General features: G+C 59.1%; 1 protein-coding gene across 4 annotated transcripts; it reads right to left on the bottom strand.

The window, feature by feature from the left end:
• Positions 1 to 802: 802 nt before the first annotated feature.
• AMOTL2 (angiomotin like 2) lies at positions 803 to 15,071 on the bottom strand. Of its 4 annotated transcripts, none has more exons than XM_085069921.1 (10): positions 15,053 to 15,071; positions 6,657 to 7,447; positions 5,109 to 5,331; positions 4,464 to 4,608; positions 4,232 to 4,324; positions 3,302 to 3,597; positions 2,907 to 3,199; positions 2,569 to 2,780; positions 2,141 to 2,296; positions 803 to 1,957 (listed from the first exon to the last, which is right to left on the bottom strand). In XM_085069921.1, the coding sequence occupies exons 2-10, from the start codon at positions 7,358 to 7,360 to the stop codon at positions 1,899 to 1,901; spliced, it is 2,181 nt and encodes a 726-aa protein (XP_084926047.1). In that variant the 5' UTR covers positions 7,361 to 7,447; positions 15,053 to 15,071; the 3' UTR covers positions 803 to 1,898. The 4 variants fall into 4 exon arrangements, with proteins under 4 accessions (XP_084926047.1, XP_084926049.1, XP_084926048.1 ...); XM_085069923.1 differs by lacking the exon at positions 15,053 to 15,071 and adding an exon at positions 8,440 to 8,586 and having other exon boundaries at positions 2,141 to 2,281; XM_085069922.1 differs by lacking the exon at positions 15,053 to 15,071 and adding an exon at positions 8,440 to 8,586 and having other exon boundaries at positions 2,141 to 2,284.
• Positions 15,072 to 15,424: the final 353 nt, after the last annotated feature.

A 15,424-nucleotide genomic window follows, 5' to 3' on the forward strand; every position in this document is an offset into this window, starting at 1 on the left:
TGATCTTAAAGTGCTTTTCCAACCTAAACAATTCCATGATTCCATGATTCCAGGGAGGAGCTGGCAGAAAAACTGGTTTCTGAGGCCGTTGTTCCACATAATCCAGGCTAAACCTCATTGCAGAGCAAAGATCTCCTGCTCCCAGGGTCAGAGGGATAACAAAGATGAGCTGCAAATTCATACCAAGGGATGCACAAAGGGAAAGCCTTGGCCTGGCTGGAGATGGCAGAGTCCCCAGGAATGTTGCCTGGGAAGCTTTAATGCCACAGTTATTAGAACATAAAAGTCCAACACCTGGAAAATTTCTGGTTTTTTGGGATTATCAAGGAGCCAGGCAGAGTGGGAAGGGCCTGGAGATGGCTGACAAAGCCAAGAGCTTGGGGAGCAGAGCCATCCATGCTGGAAGACATCAGGGGGTCCCTGTGGTGGGGGCTTAGGAGAGCAGGAAGGGGTTTTGTGAGGAAGAGGAGGATCCCATCAGGATGCAGTTATGGGATGTAGAGATCAGGGACACCAAGGTGCAGGGATTGAGGACACAGGGATGCAGGGATGCAAGAGCAGGAAGGACACTACATCGACACTTCTGGACAACTCCATCCTTTTCCCCCATGAAGGTGGGATGAATGGGATCTCAAATGGATTTTGGGAATTTTTTTCCCTCTCCCATGCAGCTGCATCCCTAATCTCTGCCCTGGGGAGCTGGGAGGGAGATTTGAACCAAGGGGTCACCAACCCCCTACCCTCTTCCCCTGGCGGCACCTCCACCTCTCCCCATCACATGGGAAAAAAGACAATCCATGGATCAATATTTGGGTTTTTTTATTAAAATATTGTTATACCAAGTGGAATGCTACAGCAATCTCGGTATAGGGCGGCGTAACGAAACAGCCAGGTTTACGTTTAAATACTTAAAGATAACTTAAAACGCACAAACAAGAACTCGTCATCTTTGGCAGGAAAAAAGTTCACAGCACGAAAAAATACTTAAAAAGAAATACCAATATTAATATAAAATATATTAAGTCGTAGGGTTTGGGGTTTTTTTTTCCTCTTTCATAATTTTTTGTTTCTTTTCCATTTTGTAAACAATGCACGAGAACCGAACGCATTTTTTACGTGTCTGGGGAGAGAAAAATAAAAAAATGCAGTTGGCCAGCAAATGCACACGTTGAAAGGGGAAAGAAATAAAGAAAAATAGATATATTTACATGAAGGGCAAGGATGGGAAGCTCTGAGAAGCAGGATGTTGGCGCTGGCTACGGGCAGAAGCCAGCTGCCAGTAGCCGGGGGATGCAGCCAGGAGAGGGATGGCACATCCCACTGCCTCCATCAGCATCCTCGGAGCCTTTCACCTCCGCTTTTCCTCCACCTGTCATTCCCTCCATTGTCATTTTTGTTTTGCTGTCACCCCACTGCAAACCCCTCACCCGCCCGTGTTGAAAACCCAGAGGCAGGGTGCAGGTGGTGGGATTTTGGAGCTCCCAGTGCTCAGCTTGGCCACGCGGATCCATGGAGGATCCCTCCCAGCTCTGCCCTCGTGCAGAGACTTCAGCTTGTGGGAACAGTTCGGGCGATTGGAGAGGGATTTTCCAGCGTGAAGCCAAGCAGCTGGGTGGGTGCAGATGGCCAAGGCCCAGAGGTGGGAGCTGGGATGGGGATGGAGCCGGGATGGGGATGGAGCCAGCGCGGGGTCCCCGGGCTCCAGCGCGCCCCGCGCAGCCAGGGACCCGTGTGGGCACCGAGGGGGACAGTGACCCTCCCACAGCCCGGAGTCACTGCCGAGACCGGCCGAGGGGACACCGCTGAGCTCCTGGCTCAGTCCCTCCTTCCCACAGGCTTCTCCATCCCGGCATGCTGGCAGGAAGGGCGGAGGAGCCACCGTGCAGCCCTGGGTGGCCTTAAATCAGGATCTCCACCATGTCAGACAGGTCCGGAGCTCTGGCAGCGGCTGAGCTCTCTGCGGAGAAAGAAGGGATTTATTTACAGGGATTCACAGGGATTCGAACCCATCCAACTCAACTGGGGCCTTAAAAATGCCTTAAAAAATTACTGATGCTTATGCAAAACCCATCCAAAGGGTGCTAAACCCACGTGCTGGGGCATCCCAACTCCCTCCCCCGTGCCATTCCGGGGGACTCACCCAGCACACTGGTGCCCTCGCTCTGCCCGCTGCTCCCGGCTGCTCCGTCGGTCTGTGTGCTGCCATCCTTGCTGCCATGTTTGGAGTGGGATGGCAGGGGAAGGGCAGTGGGAGCTGCTGTGCCTTCAGTGCTGGCTTTGCCTGCTGGAGGAGACTCTGTTAGGGATTCAGGGCAAGGGATTCAAGTGTTCAAGGCCAGCTTGGATGGGGCTTGGAGCAACCTGGGCTAGTGGAAGGTGTCCCTGCCCATGGCAGCGGGTGGAACTGGATGAGCTTTAAGGTCCCTTTCACCCCAAACCATTCTGGGATTCTGGGATTGCTGGGTGGTCCTGGTTGAATTCCCCCTCCCCAGACTAACTCCAAAATCACAGGGGAAAATTGCAAGCAGGTCCCCACCCCCAAGGGAGTGGGCAGGTGTCCCTATTTACCTGTGCTGCCACGGGAGCTGCCCTCAGATGACCGGTCACTCTGGCCAGCCCCCGGCCAGCTTGGGGCGGCGGAGGCGGCGAAGATGGAGGGCACGGATTTGGCCGGCCGCAGGGAGCCCTGCAGGGCTTTGCTGGGGTCCCTCCGAGAGCGCTGCTGCAGGACCTTGATGACAGCATCCTTCTCCAGGATTTGGGCATGAAGGGCTTTCAACCTGGAGAGGAGGAAAGGCAGAAGATGGGAGAGGAGCCAGATAGGGAGAGGAGGATGCAGGCACTGCCCGACCAGACTACAGAAAAAGCCTGATGAGGGCAAAATGCCTCTGGCAAGGTGGCACTACCTGTTCTCCATCTCCTGGTGCTTGTGGCTGGCCAGGAGAAGGTCCTCGTTGAAGCTGCTGTTGGGGGAGTGCCGCGGGGAGTGGCTGATGAGGGTGGTGTCGCGCTGGGCGGCCGCCGTGGCCGCGGCGTCCATGGCGAACTGGCGCATGGTGCACTCCTCCAGGTACTTCTGCTCCCACTTGGTCATGTCGGCCTCCAGCGCCAGGATCTTCTCCTCCTTCTCCCTCAGCTGCTCCGACAGCGTGTGGGCGCTCAGCTCCGGTGTCCCCCCGCCCGCGGCGCCTGCCTGCCTCTGCAGCGGCCAAAACAAAGCCCCGGTGAGGATGAGGAGGCGCCGGGAGGATGCAGCACCCGCCGAGCCTCGCCCGACCCTCCGCGGCTCGCCGGCACCCACCTGCTGAGCCCGCAGCATCTTCAGCTCCTGCTCCAGGCGGGTGCGGAGCCGCAGCTCCAGCTGCTCCCGCTTCTCGCAGGCGGCCTGCAGCTGCCCCAGGGCTGCCTGCAGCCTCTCCACCTTCTCCACGTAGGCTCGTTTCTTCCGGAGCTCTGCCTCCGCCTTGGCCGCCCGCGCCTGGGCGCTGCCCAGCGCCTGCTCCAGCAGCTCTGCCCGCCGCCGCTGGTCCTCGTTGGCGCTGCGCAGCAGGGACACCTCCCGCTCCAGCTTCTCCTTCTCCTGCTGGTGCTCGTAGCCTGCAAGGGAACCCCACAAATCTCACACATCTGGCTTCCCTAAGGCTGCTCCATGAAGCCCCGAGGGGGTTGTTTCCTGCCCCACATCTGACCGTGCCACCCCTTCCTCCAGGTCTTCTATCAAGTGGGGGTCAAGGGCATTCCAGCCACTTAGGCAGGTGGCCAAAAGTCTTTACTTGCCACATTCCAGCCTAAATTTTAGCTCGGGAAGGGTGAAACATGCCTGGCGTGAATCCAGCCACCTTAGGGAAGGGGATGCAATTCCTCCTACTAACACTAACACCGCGTCTCTCTGATAAACTTTAGGTACGTTCCCCCCCACCCAAAAAAGCCCAGGCTGGCACAGCTGCGAAGTGCAGGAGGGAGGAGAGAGAGAACGGCAGGGCTGGCGTGGGGCGGGAGTGCGGGCTTGGTGCTGGAAGAGCCGGCGCTGCGGCAGGAATGTGGGGAATGCGGGTCACGCCGCCGGCCGGCCGCCGGGATTAATGGCTCGAGTCCAGCGCCAAGAGCTGCTCCATCCTTCCTGGGGAAGGGTGAGAGCTGCCGCCCGACACCCACCGCCTCCTCCTCCAGCAGAGCCCCGCTCGCAACGCCACGGGGAGCCGGGCAAGGATGGGTGTCCCCCGGGACTTACTCTGTGCCAGCAGTTTGGCCACGCTGCCCTGGTTGCTCTCCTGGCTTTCCTGCATCTTGCTGGCCAGCTGCTTGTTCGCTGATTCCAACCGCTCTGGTCCAAAACAATCAAACCCAATTAAGATTTGAATACAAGATTTTGGCTGGAGGAAGTGGGGAAAGCCTGTTTTCCCGTGGAAACACCCGGGGGACACAGAGCACCCACAGGGATGGGGACACAGAGGGTCCCTCACCTTTCAGGTCCCGGTTGAAGTCCTGGAGCCGTCGCATCTCACAATCTCTCTTGTTCCTCATGGCTTTCTCCAAGGCTTCCCTCTTGGAAGATGCCTTGACGAGGTTTTCGTAATCCTCCGAGATGCGCTGGATCTCGCTCTCCAGCTGGGGTGGAGGAAGGGACAGGCAGGGGTTAGACATTCATGGAATGAGGAAAGGAAAGGGAGCTGCCAGCCAAAGCTCAGCCGGGGTGCTCAGCCCAATCTGAGCTGCCAGAGGAGCTCAGTGCGCCCCAAATTTACCCCCAGCACACATTCGGGGGCAGGGAACTGAGTTTTTCCTGCCTTTTTTCTTAAGGAAGAGTCTCTGCACAGATTTTGGCTCTGCCATAGCCCAGCCGCGGGGAACAGCCGCCCCTTGTACATGGCCACACAAAGGGCTTTCTGTGGCGGCTGGGATGGGGGGACAGGCGGAGGGAGAGGGTCACTGGAGAATGGGCTCCTTCTCCCCGATCCCGGCTGCCGTGCCGCAGCTGCTCCGAGGGGAACAAGCCGCCGGAGGGAGGAGAAGAAGGGATTAAATCACTGAAGGGGGTGAATTTGCACAGCAGCTGGTCGAGCGTCCCCCGGGGCAGGGGGGACACGGGGCTGCCGCCATTCCCTCACCTTCTGGATGCGGCTCGCCTTCTCGGCACAGCTCTCCAGCTCCCGCCGCAGCTTCTCGCTCTCCCGCTGGAGCCTCTCGTTCTCCCGCAGGACGGCGTCTGCCCGGGCCAGGCGGCTGCCCGCTGACACGGCCTGGGCGCTCACCAGGGCCTCCACGCCGGCCGGGCCCAGCGTGCTCGGACACAGCGGCAGGAAGGCGGCCGGGACCGGGGTGGGCAGCACCCTGCGGGGCGGGAGGAGGGGGTGTCAGGGTTCGGCAGGGTGGGATAGCCAGCTGCAGCTGCAGCGTCCCACCAAGCACGTGCTGACTTCTCCAAGTCACCCCCAAGGAGGAAGGAGGCTCTGAGAATGCCTGTACTGCTTTTTAGGGCTGGGAAGCACTTGCCCTCTAACCACAAATCCCATCTTGCAGGGGTGCCTTGATCTGACCCCTCCAGGACCTGCCCAGTGGGTCTGGATAGGCTGCCAACCCCCCAGACCCTCCTGTTCCTGGGAATGCTGCAGACAGCCTGGCATAGGATGCACCTTGGAAGCTGGCAGTGCTACCCATTTTCCTTGTTTTCTGGGCAAAGCAAGGGCTCCTGGCTTAGGTCCTCACTGCCAAACTGTGGATATGTCCTCTTTACATTCAGAGGGGCCAGGCCAGCCCGGCTGCCCCTTGTGCCACTGCTGCAGCATCCCAGCTCACCATCCCGCCTGGAGTACCCTGCGCAGGGTGGCTGTGCACGGCCCGGCCCCGCTGCGCTCCCCCGCGGGCTGCCCGCCAAGGACCTGCATTCCTGCGGGATGATATAGGAGCAAGGAAGAATAAATACATCTTCCTCGCGGCTCCCCTTCCCCTCTTTGTTCCCTGGAAGGAGAAGGTTTTCCTGCTGGAGATGCTATCATTCTCTGCCTGGATAGATCAGCAGGGCTGGGAGCAGTGTGTCCTCCCACTGAGCCACCAATTCACTTCTTCCCATAATTTTCCACACTGGAAGAGGTTGTTTCCAGTCCTCCTCAAATTCCAGGCAATGCCTGGACCCCCAGATGTCCATCTCACAGTCAGCCTGGGGCTTTGCCAGAGGCACTGAGCTGCCAAAGGGACCTCAAACCACCTGGCACCAGCCCAGGCTCTGCTCAGCAGCAATTCCAAGTTACATGGACATTCCCAGCTCAGGACCACGGGATTGGTTTCCATGGAGCAGGGAGCATATTTGCCTTCCATCCTGCCCCATACTTGTTTCACCTTTAGCTGTTTCCTGAGCTGCATCCAGCTCCTAAATTACCCCCGAAGTTACCCCCAAATTCTTCCTACTGCATGGGAAGGGGACAGAGTCTGAAGAGGGAGTGGAATTTTCATCACCAGTTGGAAAAGCCCAGCCATGCTGGCAGAACTGGGGAGAGGAGCAGAGTGGGGGAGCTCCCAGCAGACCCCCTTAGCCCCAGTGAAGACAAGAGCAACTGCTCTGGGCCCTCCACTGCCCTTCACACCCTGCAAGTTCCAAGCATCCACCCTGGACATTCCTGAGATGCATCCAAAGGCAGAGCCCAGGGGCCACAGTTTACCTGATCTCAGGATGCTGAAATCCAGGACCTTCCCGGGAGCAGGGTCGGGGATCGGCCAGGTAAGCGTCCTGGGAAGGGATGACGTAGGGATACTCCGGGGGAGGTCCCCGCGGCTCCGTGCCCTCGGGGTGCTGCCCGCGCAGAGGGACGAGCTGGCGGGAGAGCTGCGGGAAGCTGTGCGAGGCGCTGATGGGGCTCTGCGCCTTGGCCCCGTTCCGCTCCAGCGACATCCGCATGAGCCGCTCGCTCAGCGACCGCACGTGGCCGTGCTTCAGGTCCTTCAGCCCCTCGTCGGGACGCCTCGGCCCGCTGTCCGCCCCGCGCGGGGCGTTCTCAGCCCGCAGCGCCGCTCCGGCCGCTCCCCGCTGCGAGGCCAGGAGCTGGGAGTGCGCCTTGGCCTCCTCGTAGGTGGGCAGCTCCTCGCCCTTGGGCGGGCAGAGCCGATAGACGCTGTTCTCCAAGTAGACGTGGTCGGAGTGATGCTCCTGGCCCTGCGGCTCCTGCCGCGTGGATTGCTGCACCATCTGGCTCTCCTCGGGGCTGAGGCTCTCCAGGGAGGAGCGGGGGCTCCCGGCGCCGCCGCCGCGCAGAGCCTGCTGCTGGATGGCCAGCAGAGTGCGGTTCTCCGTGAGGTTCCCATAGCGCAGCTGCTCCTGGATCAGGCGGTGCAGGACCGTCCCGTTCGAGTCCTCCGCCGTCCTCATGTCCGTCCGTGCCGGCGGCAGAGCCACGTTTCCACCCGACAAGGGCGTCCCGGGGGACCTCAGCAGCGACTGGCCACGCCGAGACACCTGCAAGAGGGAAAAAGGGGATGGTTGGGAAGCAGCCGGGGCAGGACGCGGTGCGGATCCTGACGGACGCGGGATTGTGTGCCAGGAATGCGGCCGGGACGTGCCGGAGGGGTGGGAGCCCGTGGCGGCAGTGGGAGAGCGCGGCAGCCTCCGCGGTGGGGTGGCTGAGCACCGGGGCTCTCGGTGCACCCGAGCGGGGCCGGTTCGGGTTGAACGGGCTCCGGAGCTGGCTCCCCACGGACCCGGCACTGGGGGATGAAGTGGCCTCACGGGACCGGGCACAGAGCCACCGGGAGATGGGTAGGACCCCTCATCCCCGGACGTTCTGGACCTGCAGGGGTGTCCCAGTCCCGAGGAGGGTCTGGGATTTTTCCGGGGGGGCTCTAGGTGCCGTGGGGATATTCCGGCCCAAGCTGGGAGGGTGCCGGGAGAGTTCCCCAGTCCCTTGGGGTAGATCCAGCATGGGAGAGGGTCTTTTCACCCGGAGGGTCCAGATGATGGGGGGGCGCGTCCCGCTCCCAGAGAGAAGGGTCTCGGTTCCGGGGGCGTCCTTTTCCCGGGGAGGGATCGCAGTCCCTGCTGGGGACTTCCCTGGGCCGGGGGAGGTCGATCCCAGTCGAGGAGTCCCAGTCCCGGAGGTCCCAGTCCCGGCCGGGAGGATCTCGGTCCAGGGGGGGTCCCGGTGCCGAGGGAGGTCCCGATCCCTGATGGGGGGTTCCCGGTGCCGGGGGGGTGTCCTTTTCCCGGAGGAGATCCCCGTGCCGGGGCGTTCCCGGTGCCGCTCGGGGGTCCCGATCCCGGTCGGGGGGGTCCCAATGCCAGGGGGTTCCCAGTGCCGGAGACGGGTCCCAGTACCGGGGGATTCCCGGTGCCGGGGGGTCCCGATGCCGGTCGGGGGGGTGGCGGTGCCGGTCGGGAGTGTCCCGGTGCCGGGGGGTTCCCGGTGCCGGGGGGTCCCGGTGCCGGTCGGGGGTCCCGGCTGCGGAACTCACCGGGGCATGGCGGAGCGGAGCGGTGCTGCGGCGGCTCTGGGCGTCCCGGGGCCGCGGGGGCCGGGCCGGGCGCTGCTATGCCCGGAATGCGGGGCAGGTCCCGCCCCGCTCCGCCCCGGGGCCGCCGCCGGCGCAGGAGCGCGGCCGGGAGCGGGAGCGGCAGCTGCGGGCGGGGGGGCGGCTCTGCCCGCCAGCTGTCCCGGGCCGTAAATCTGCCCCTGCCTTTGTCTGCGGGGCCGGGGCAACCCCGAGCCTGCCGGCCCCATCTGCTCTGCCCCCGCGGCCCCCCTCCTCGCATCCCCCTCCTTACGTTCCCCCTCTTCGCATTCCCCTTGCTCCTGTCCCTCTCCTCACATCCCCCTCCTCACACCCCTATCCTCTCATTCCCCATCTCACATTCCTCCTCGTGTCTTCCTCCTCACATCCCCCTCCTCACATCCCCCTCCTTATGTCCCTCTCTTTGTATTTCCCCTCCTCGCATCCCCCTTCTCACATCCCCCTCCTCGCATCCCCCCCGCCTCACCTTCCCCCTCCTTTCATCCCCACTTCACATCCCTCTCCTTGCATTCCTCCCTCTTGCATCACCTCCTTGTGTCCTCCATCCTCACGTCCCTCTGGCTGGGGGTGCCAGCTCCCTGTGGATGCAGTAATTCCTGCCAGCTCGTGTCTGGCTCGGCACCTTTGGGTGTTCTCTGCTGCTCTGCCAGCCTCAGTTTCCCCTTTTGGGCTCTGCCACCCACCTCCCTGGGGGGACATGGGGGTGCAGGAAGCCATCAGGGAGCAAATTCCCCCCTAAAGGCACCTCAGCTCACCCATGGGGACACACCGAGCACCCCCAGCCCCAAAGCAGTGAAGCAGCAGCCCCATCCCGGCCCTGGGTGCCCCAGGCTGCCTGTGCAGAGTCCAGAGGCCCCGAGACAGCAGATGGCTGGAGGGGAGGTGGCGGGGAGAGGCAGGTGCAGGGGAAAATTGCTTATTAGCTCCGGGACATTAAGCTCCCATTCTTTTGAAGGAACTCAGCATCTTCTGACTGGCACAGAGCCGGGAGGCTGATCTGGGGAGGGGGACACGGGGGTCTCCAGCTTCATCTCCTTGTTTTGCTGTTCCATCCCACCCTGAAAGTCCCAGGCACAGGGCTGCAGGCACAGCTGACTCCCTTTGGATTTTCTCCCAAAAAATAGGGGAAAAAATAGATCCCCAACATGTAACAGGTACCAGACTCAAAGGCAGGGGAGCATGGAGTGAAAATGCACAGAGAGATGGAGTCAGTGCTGGGAGGCAGAGGAGCATCTGGAAGCTCAAGAAAGGTTTTTCAGCCCATTTTTCCTAGTGACAAGACAAATCCTCATGAATGGAAGTTGAAATTTGGGAATTGGCACCTGCCCTGAAACCCCAGTGAGGGTGAAGTTTTGTGTGGAGAGGAGACCAGAGCACACATAGAATCTGGAAACAATGACCCAGGCCCAGCACCACGGGGATGGATGGATGGATGGACGGATGGATGGATGGACAGACAGACAGGTTAGACAGGGCTTGGAGCAACTTGGTCTAGTGGAAGATGTCCCTTCCCCAGGCAGGGGGTGGAACAAGATGGGCTTTAAGGTCCATTTCAACCCAGTCTGTGATTCTGTGATTCTATGGATAAATGGATGGATGGATGGATGGATGGATGGATGGATGGATGGATGGATGGATGGATGATGTACCACTTCAACATACCAAGCCCAGCAGCAGCACCTCCGAAAGGAGCCAGCTGTGGCTCTGCCCTGCTCTTTCCCAGGTGGATGGGGCTCCCAGCCCAGCTCCCCCAGCAGCCAGGGTTCCTCCCCTGGCTCGTCCCCCTGGCCTTATTGATGCCTGCGTCATCCTGCTTCCCTTCCTACCTTCACACCACTCTAATTCTGGTGGCAGGAAACCCCTCCTGGGCTGATAACACCCCTTTGGAAAGTGATCTCAAGAGTTTCCTCTCCTTTCTAATGCTGGAGGCGAATAAAGCCTCAACCTTTTTGTTTTCCTCGGGAGAAGGTGCAACAGCAGCTGGACCTGTGATCAGTGGCAGGGGTACCTTTGGCTGCCTGCACAGACCCTCTGCCCAGGTGGAGCATCCTGAATGGGGCAGGGATTCGGGGATGTGGCTGAAGGCAGGGCAGTGCAGGTGCCTGTCCCAGGCTCCGTGGGGTGACACACGGCTCCGCAATGCCAAACCCTCCCACTGACCTCAGCCCAGCCTTATCGCCGAGGCGTTGGAGCGAGGCGAGCGAGCCAAGAAAATACTCTCGGCATGACATCACCTCGGCTGTCTTCAGGCTCTCAAAATGCCTCAGCCCTGCTGAGCCTGGAAAACTGGGGCATTGTGGGCAGAGGAAGGTGCCTGGGATGGAGAGGAGGTTTGCAGCCTCAGCACATCTCTTGGGGTGATGGTGACAGTGGTGACAGCGTCCCGTGACCAGTGAGCCCCAGGGACAGCGTCCCGTGACCACTGATGCTGAACCCCCAAACCTCTCCAGGCAATCTTCCTGATAAAGCTCCCTCCAGGTCGCTGCTTCTGTCCCAAACTCTGCATTCAAAGTGCAGCCAGGTGGGGAGGAGAGCTGGAGATCAAGGAATCCCACAAGTGCTGTTTCCCTGTGCCAGGATTCCCCAGGCTGCCCTGCAAGGGAACTACATCCCCAAGCTGGGAGCCAAGGCAGCACCCCAGCCTTTCCCCTGCTCCCAGGGGATCCTATCCTCCTGGAGACATCCCCACAAGCTGCCAGGCCTGAGGCCAACTCATCTTCCCTGCCTTCTCTCAGAAATCTGCATCATTTTGGGGTGTCCCAAGTCTGACCCCCCTGCCAGGAATGCGTGGCCTGGGGTGCTGCTGTGCAACAGGGTGAGCTCCATTCCCAAAACTCCAGCAGGGAACACTCCTCCATGTGACTGGGGAGGGCATGGGTGCGATTGGGATGCTCCTGGTTGTGCCAAATCCCCTCACCCTGCTGCTGCTGCTTTGTGAGCTGGTGACTGATATGGTTCACCATTTCCAGGAAGGAATGGAAAAATCCCTCCCCACCCAGGGGGAAACCCAAGTAGTCTTGGTGGGGCACAGCTGGAGCAATGAGGGGACCAGGACTGATCCCGTCTGAAAGAGGCTGATGGTGACATCCCCATGGGCAGCCATCCCCAAAACACAAATCCAGCACTATTCCTGCCTGTCCATTGCTCTGGGGACAGCCAGTTCCTCCATGCCTCAGAGCTCTGTCCCCAGGTCAGACCCCTGAGATAACCCAGGGCACATCCAAGCTCCCAGGAGCTTCTGCTGCAGCTCTTCATCAATCAAACACTCAGGGAGGTGATGCCACAGGCACCTTCACAAAGCCCTTACTTAGGAATTTTGAGAGGGGAAAAGTGTGGCTGAAAACAGGGCCAGGACCCTCCTCTTTCTCATCGTTCCTGCATTTTAATCCCCCTGAGTCATTTCCATTCCTGGATGTTAAATTGTTCTTTTCTGCTTTCCTTTATTTCCCTGTTTCCTGCAAGGGGTTTGTTCTTGACCTGTCAGCACCAGTGGGACCCAGTCCTGGGATCTGCCAAGGAGATGCCAGCAGGGACAAAGGTGGAGCCCAGCGAGGTCCCAAGAGCCACCAGCCCCAGGGGACACAGCTCTACATTTCCATAGCAAAGCCCCTCACTGTTGTTTTGCCACCTTTGTGGAATTTTCTCCTTTTCCTGAGAAATTCAAAGTGCTGGGTGTGATTTCCTGCCTGCCTGGCAGGGAAGCCCCCATGGCTCTGGGAGTGGGGAGGCTCCATCCCCTGTCTCAGAGCTCGGCGGGAATGTGGGGTGACACAGAGACACCCAGAAAGTGTCACAGCCAGGTGGCCACCAGCAGCACCTCCTCTCTGGCCACATTTGCCCACTTGACATGCAGGTGGATAGATGGGTCTGTGCCTCCTCCCCAGGGCCATGAGGGGGTCTGCATCCTAATTTGGAGCCACCACTGGCAAAAGGAGGGGGCAGCACCCAGAGGGACAAGAGGACACCAGACACCCTGGTCCCTGTCACCCTGAGGGGGTGAAGATAAGCACACACATCTGGATCCCTAAGGAATTTCTCACTTTGCTGGCTATCAGGAAAACCTGACAGGGATGCAGCCAGGGCAAAATCAGCTTGGCCCTGTGTTCCCAAACACAGAAAAAGTGGGAACTATCCATGCTGGAAGAGCAGCCCTGGCCGAGGAGAGGTTGAGGAGAGAGAAAAATGCTGTTCACTCCTGTGCCACACTTTGCAAGGGAGGTTGTCCCCAGTGCAGGGACAGGCTGAGTGAAATAGGAAAGGGGAAGGACAGCATTGGGCAGGGGCTGTTCTCCATCCCAGCACCCCAAATGCAGCAGGAATTGTAACTTTCTTGCTATTTCACCCACCTTCTGCCTTCTCACTTGGGCTTGTACCAGTGCTGGGGACTTCCAGCCACTCTGTGGTGATGAATCAGAGGGGAAGGCCATGTAGAGTGGGACAGAGTGGGACACAGCAGCTCTGTGTCACCTCTGGGATCATTGCCAGCTGCATCCACACACCAGGTTTGTGCTGGGAGCTGGGTGGTGGGGGCAGCACAAGGGAACAAGGTGCCAGACATGGAGGTGACACCTTGATGGCACTGAGGATCCCCTGGCATGGTGACAATGAGGTGTCACCGGGATGGTCACTGGCTAACAGGGCTGGATGGCCACAGGGCTCATTGCTTAGGGACACAAATTCCTGGAAAACACCCCTGACCCTCTTGTAATGAGTTTTTTAACTTCTCCCGTTGATGATTGCTGGGACAGAAGCTGAAGTGGCTTTGGGACAGGAGAGGGGACAGTGAAGAGCATCCTCCAGCAGGGGATGGAGGGAGCACAGCAGGGTGTAAAGGTGGAGGTTGGAGCAGCATCTCCAAACCCTACAGTGCCTGGGAAAGATAGAGCAGGGATGAACCCAGGTGAGGAGAGATGGCTCGGGGGGATCCATCAGCAGCTGCCCTGGAATCCAGCAGGATAAACAGAGGCAGGGCCTTGGGACCAGCTCGTCCAGAGCAGGGAGAGGCTGCAGGGCTCTGTCCCCACTGTCACTGCTGGGTGTGGCTGAAATGCTCTTTCACAGAATGACAGAACGCCTTGGGTTGGAAGGAACCTCAAAAATCATCTTTCTGTGGTACAGAGAGCAGCCAGCATGTGTCCTGAATGCTCCCGTGTGTCCCAAGGGCTCCCGTGTGTCCCAAGGGCTCCTCTGCTCCCTCCTGCCTGTCCCTCCTCCCACAGCTCAGCTGAGGTGGGACACAGACCCTGCTTGGCTGCCTGCTCAGCAGTGCTGTGTTCCTGGACCTCCTCATCCCAGCACTGTCCCTGCCCTGGCACACAGCACAGATCCTGCCTCCAGCAGTGAGCACAGCAAAGGGGGAAAGTGCAAAGACCAGGACTTGAAAATCCCAAAATACCTTGGGTTGGAAGAGACCTTAAAGCCCATCCATCTTCCACTATCCCAGGTTGCTCCCAGCCCTGTCCAACCTGTCCTGGAACATTTCCAGGGATGGGGCAACCACAGCTTCTCTGGGCACTCTGTGCCAGTTTTAACACCCTCATTGTAAAAAACTTCCTGCTACATCCCACAGTTTCCTCTAATCTGCCGAATACTCAACTCTTCCATGGCAAGCTTCCACCAGGCTCCCATGCTGCTGGCCCTGGGGCTGGCAGCCTGCAGCTCTGCCAGCTTTTTTCCCAAGCTGAGTCTCTTCTGGGGTCATGGGGACATGGGGACAGGTGCACATGTGTGCTCTGCACAAGCCAACTCCAGTTCAGGGATCCCACAGCCAGCTCTGGGCAAGCTCAGGGCCAGAGCAGCAAAAGCTGCATTAGTTGGGACAAATCAGAGCCCTTTGGCCACAATGCTGGAGTTGTTTTTGCTGTGCTGGAGGTGAGAGCTAACTTGGAACCCCTGTGCCACATCCAGAGAGCCTGGGACACCTGGAAGCCTCCAACAGGAACGTGAAGAATCCCAGGAACACCAACAAGGTGGTTCTTCTCAACATTTTCCCCTCTCCTGTGTCCATCTCCTGCAGAAACCTTCATCCACACATGGGGTGAACCTCCCCTGTCCCAGCCCAGCCAAGGTGGGAAGGTTTAAATGGGACAAACTTCATCCTTTGCAATCCAGCAAAGGTGGGAAGGTTTGGTGGGACAAATCTCCTTCACAGCCCAGCCAAGGTGGGAAGGTTTGGTTGGGATAAACTTCATCCTTCCAGCCCAGCCAAGGTGGGAAGATGAGATTGGAATAAACTTTATCCTTCCAGCCCAGCCAAGGTGAGAAGGTTTGGTTGGAATAAACTTCATCCTTCTCAACTCAGACAAGGTGGGAAGGTTTGGTTGGGACAAACTTTATCCTTCCCAGCCAAGGTGGGAAAGTTTGGTTAGAATAAACTTCATCCTTCCAGCCCAGCCAAGGTGGGAAGGTTTGGTTGGCCACCAAGTGGATCCTCCAAGCAGAGCTGCATGTTTCAGCCGATGATACAATAGAAAATGCCTCCGAAGTCCCAGCCCTCCAGAGCATTTCCTTAGCTCTCTGGAATTTCCGTTCAGTCCTTCCTCTCCCAGGCTCTTACCGAAAACCGATGTCACCACACGGCTCTGGAGAGCAGCCAGCTCCAGGGTCCCCTCCCAGCTCTCCCACCGCCGCGCTGGGGATTTGCAAGGAGTGAGCTCCTGGAGGGTGTCAGCTCCGTCGTGCCCCTTGATTAATCACCAAAGGCCACTCTGCCAATCAAGGAAAGATTTACAAGGCAGGCAGGAAGCTCTTGTTTTTACAGGAGTGCCTCAAACACACGCACACAGTAGGAAAAGCAAACATTCCAGGCATACCAAGGGATCCACGGGATAAAAATTCCCCAAACAGCCCAGATTAAGATACTTGGCTGCACATGGAAACACTAAAACCTGGACTCAAGGATTTAATTGTCTCATTTAGCAGAGAGCCC

Source organism: Lichenostomus cassidix, chromosome 9 (genome assembly GCF_008360975.1).
Source record: "Lichenostomus cassidix isolate B80296 chromosome 9, HeHo_3.0, whole genome shotgun sequence".
NCBI lineage: Eukaryota > Metazoa > Chordata > Aves > Passeriformes > Meliphagidae > Lichenostomus > Lichenostomus cassidix.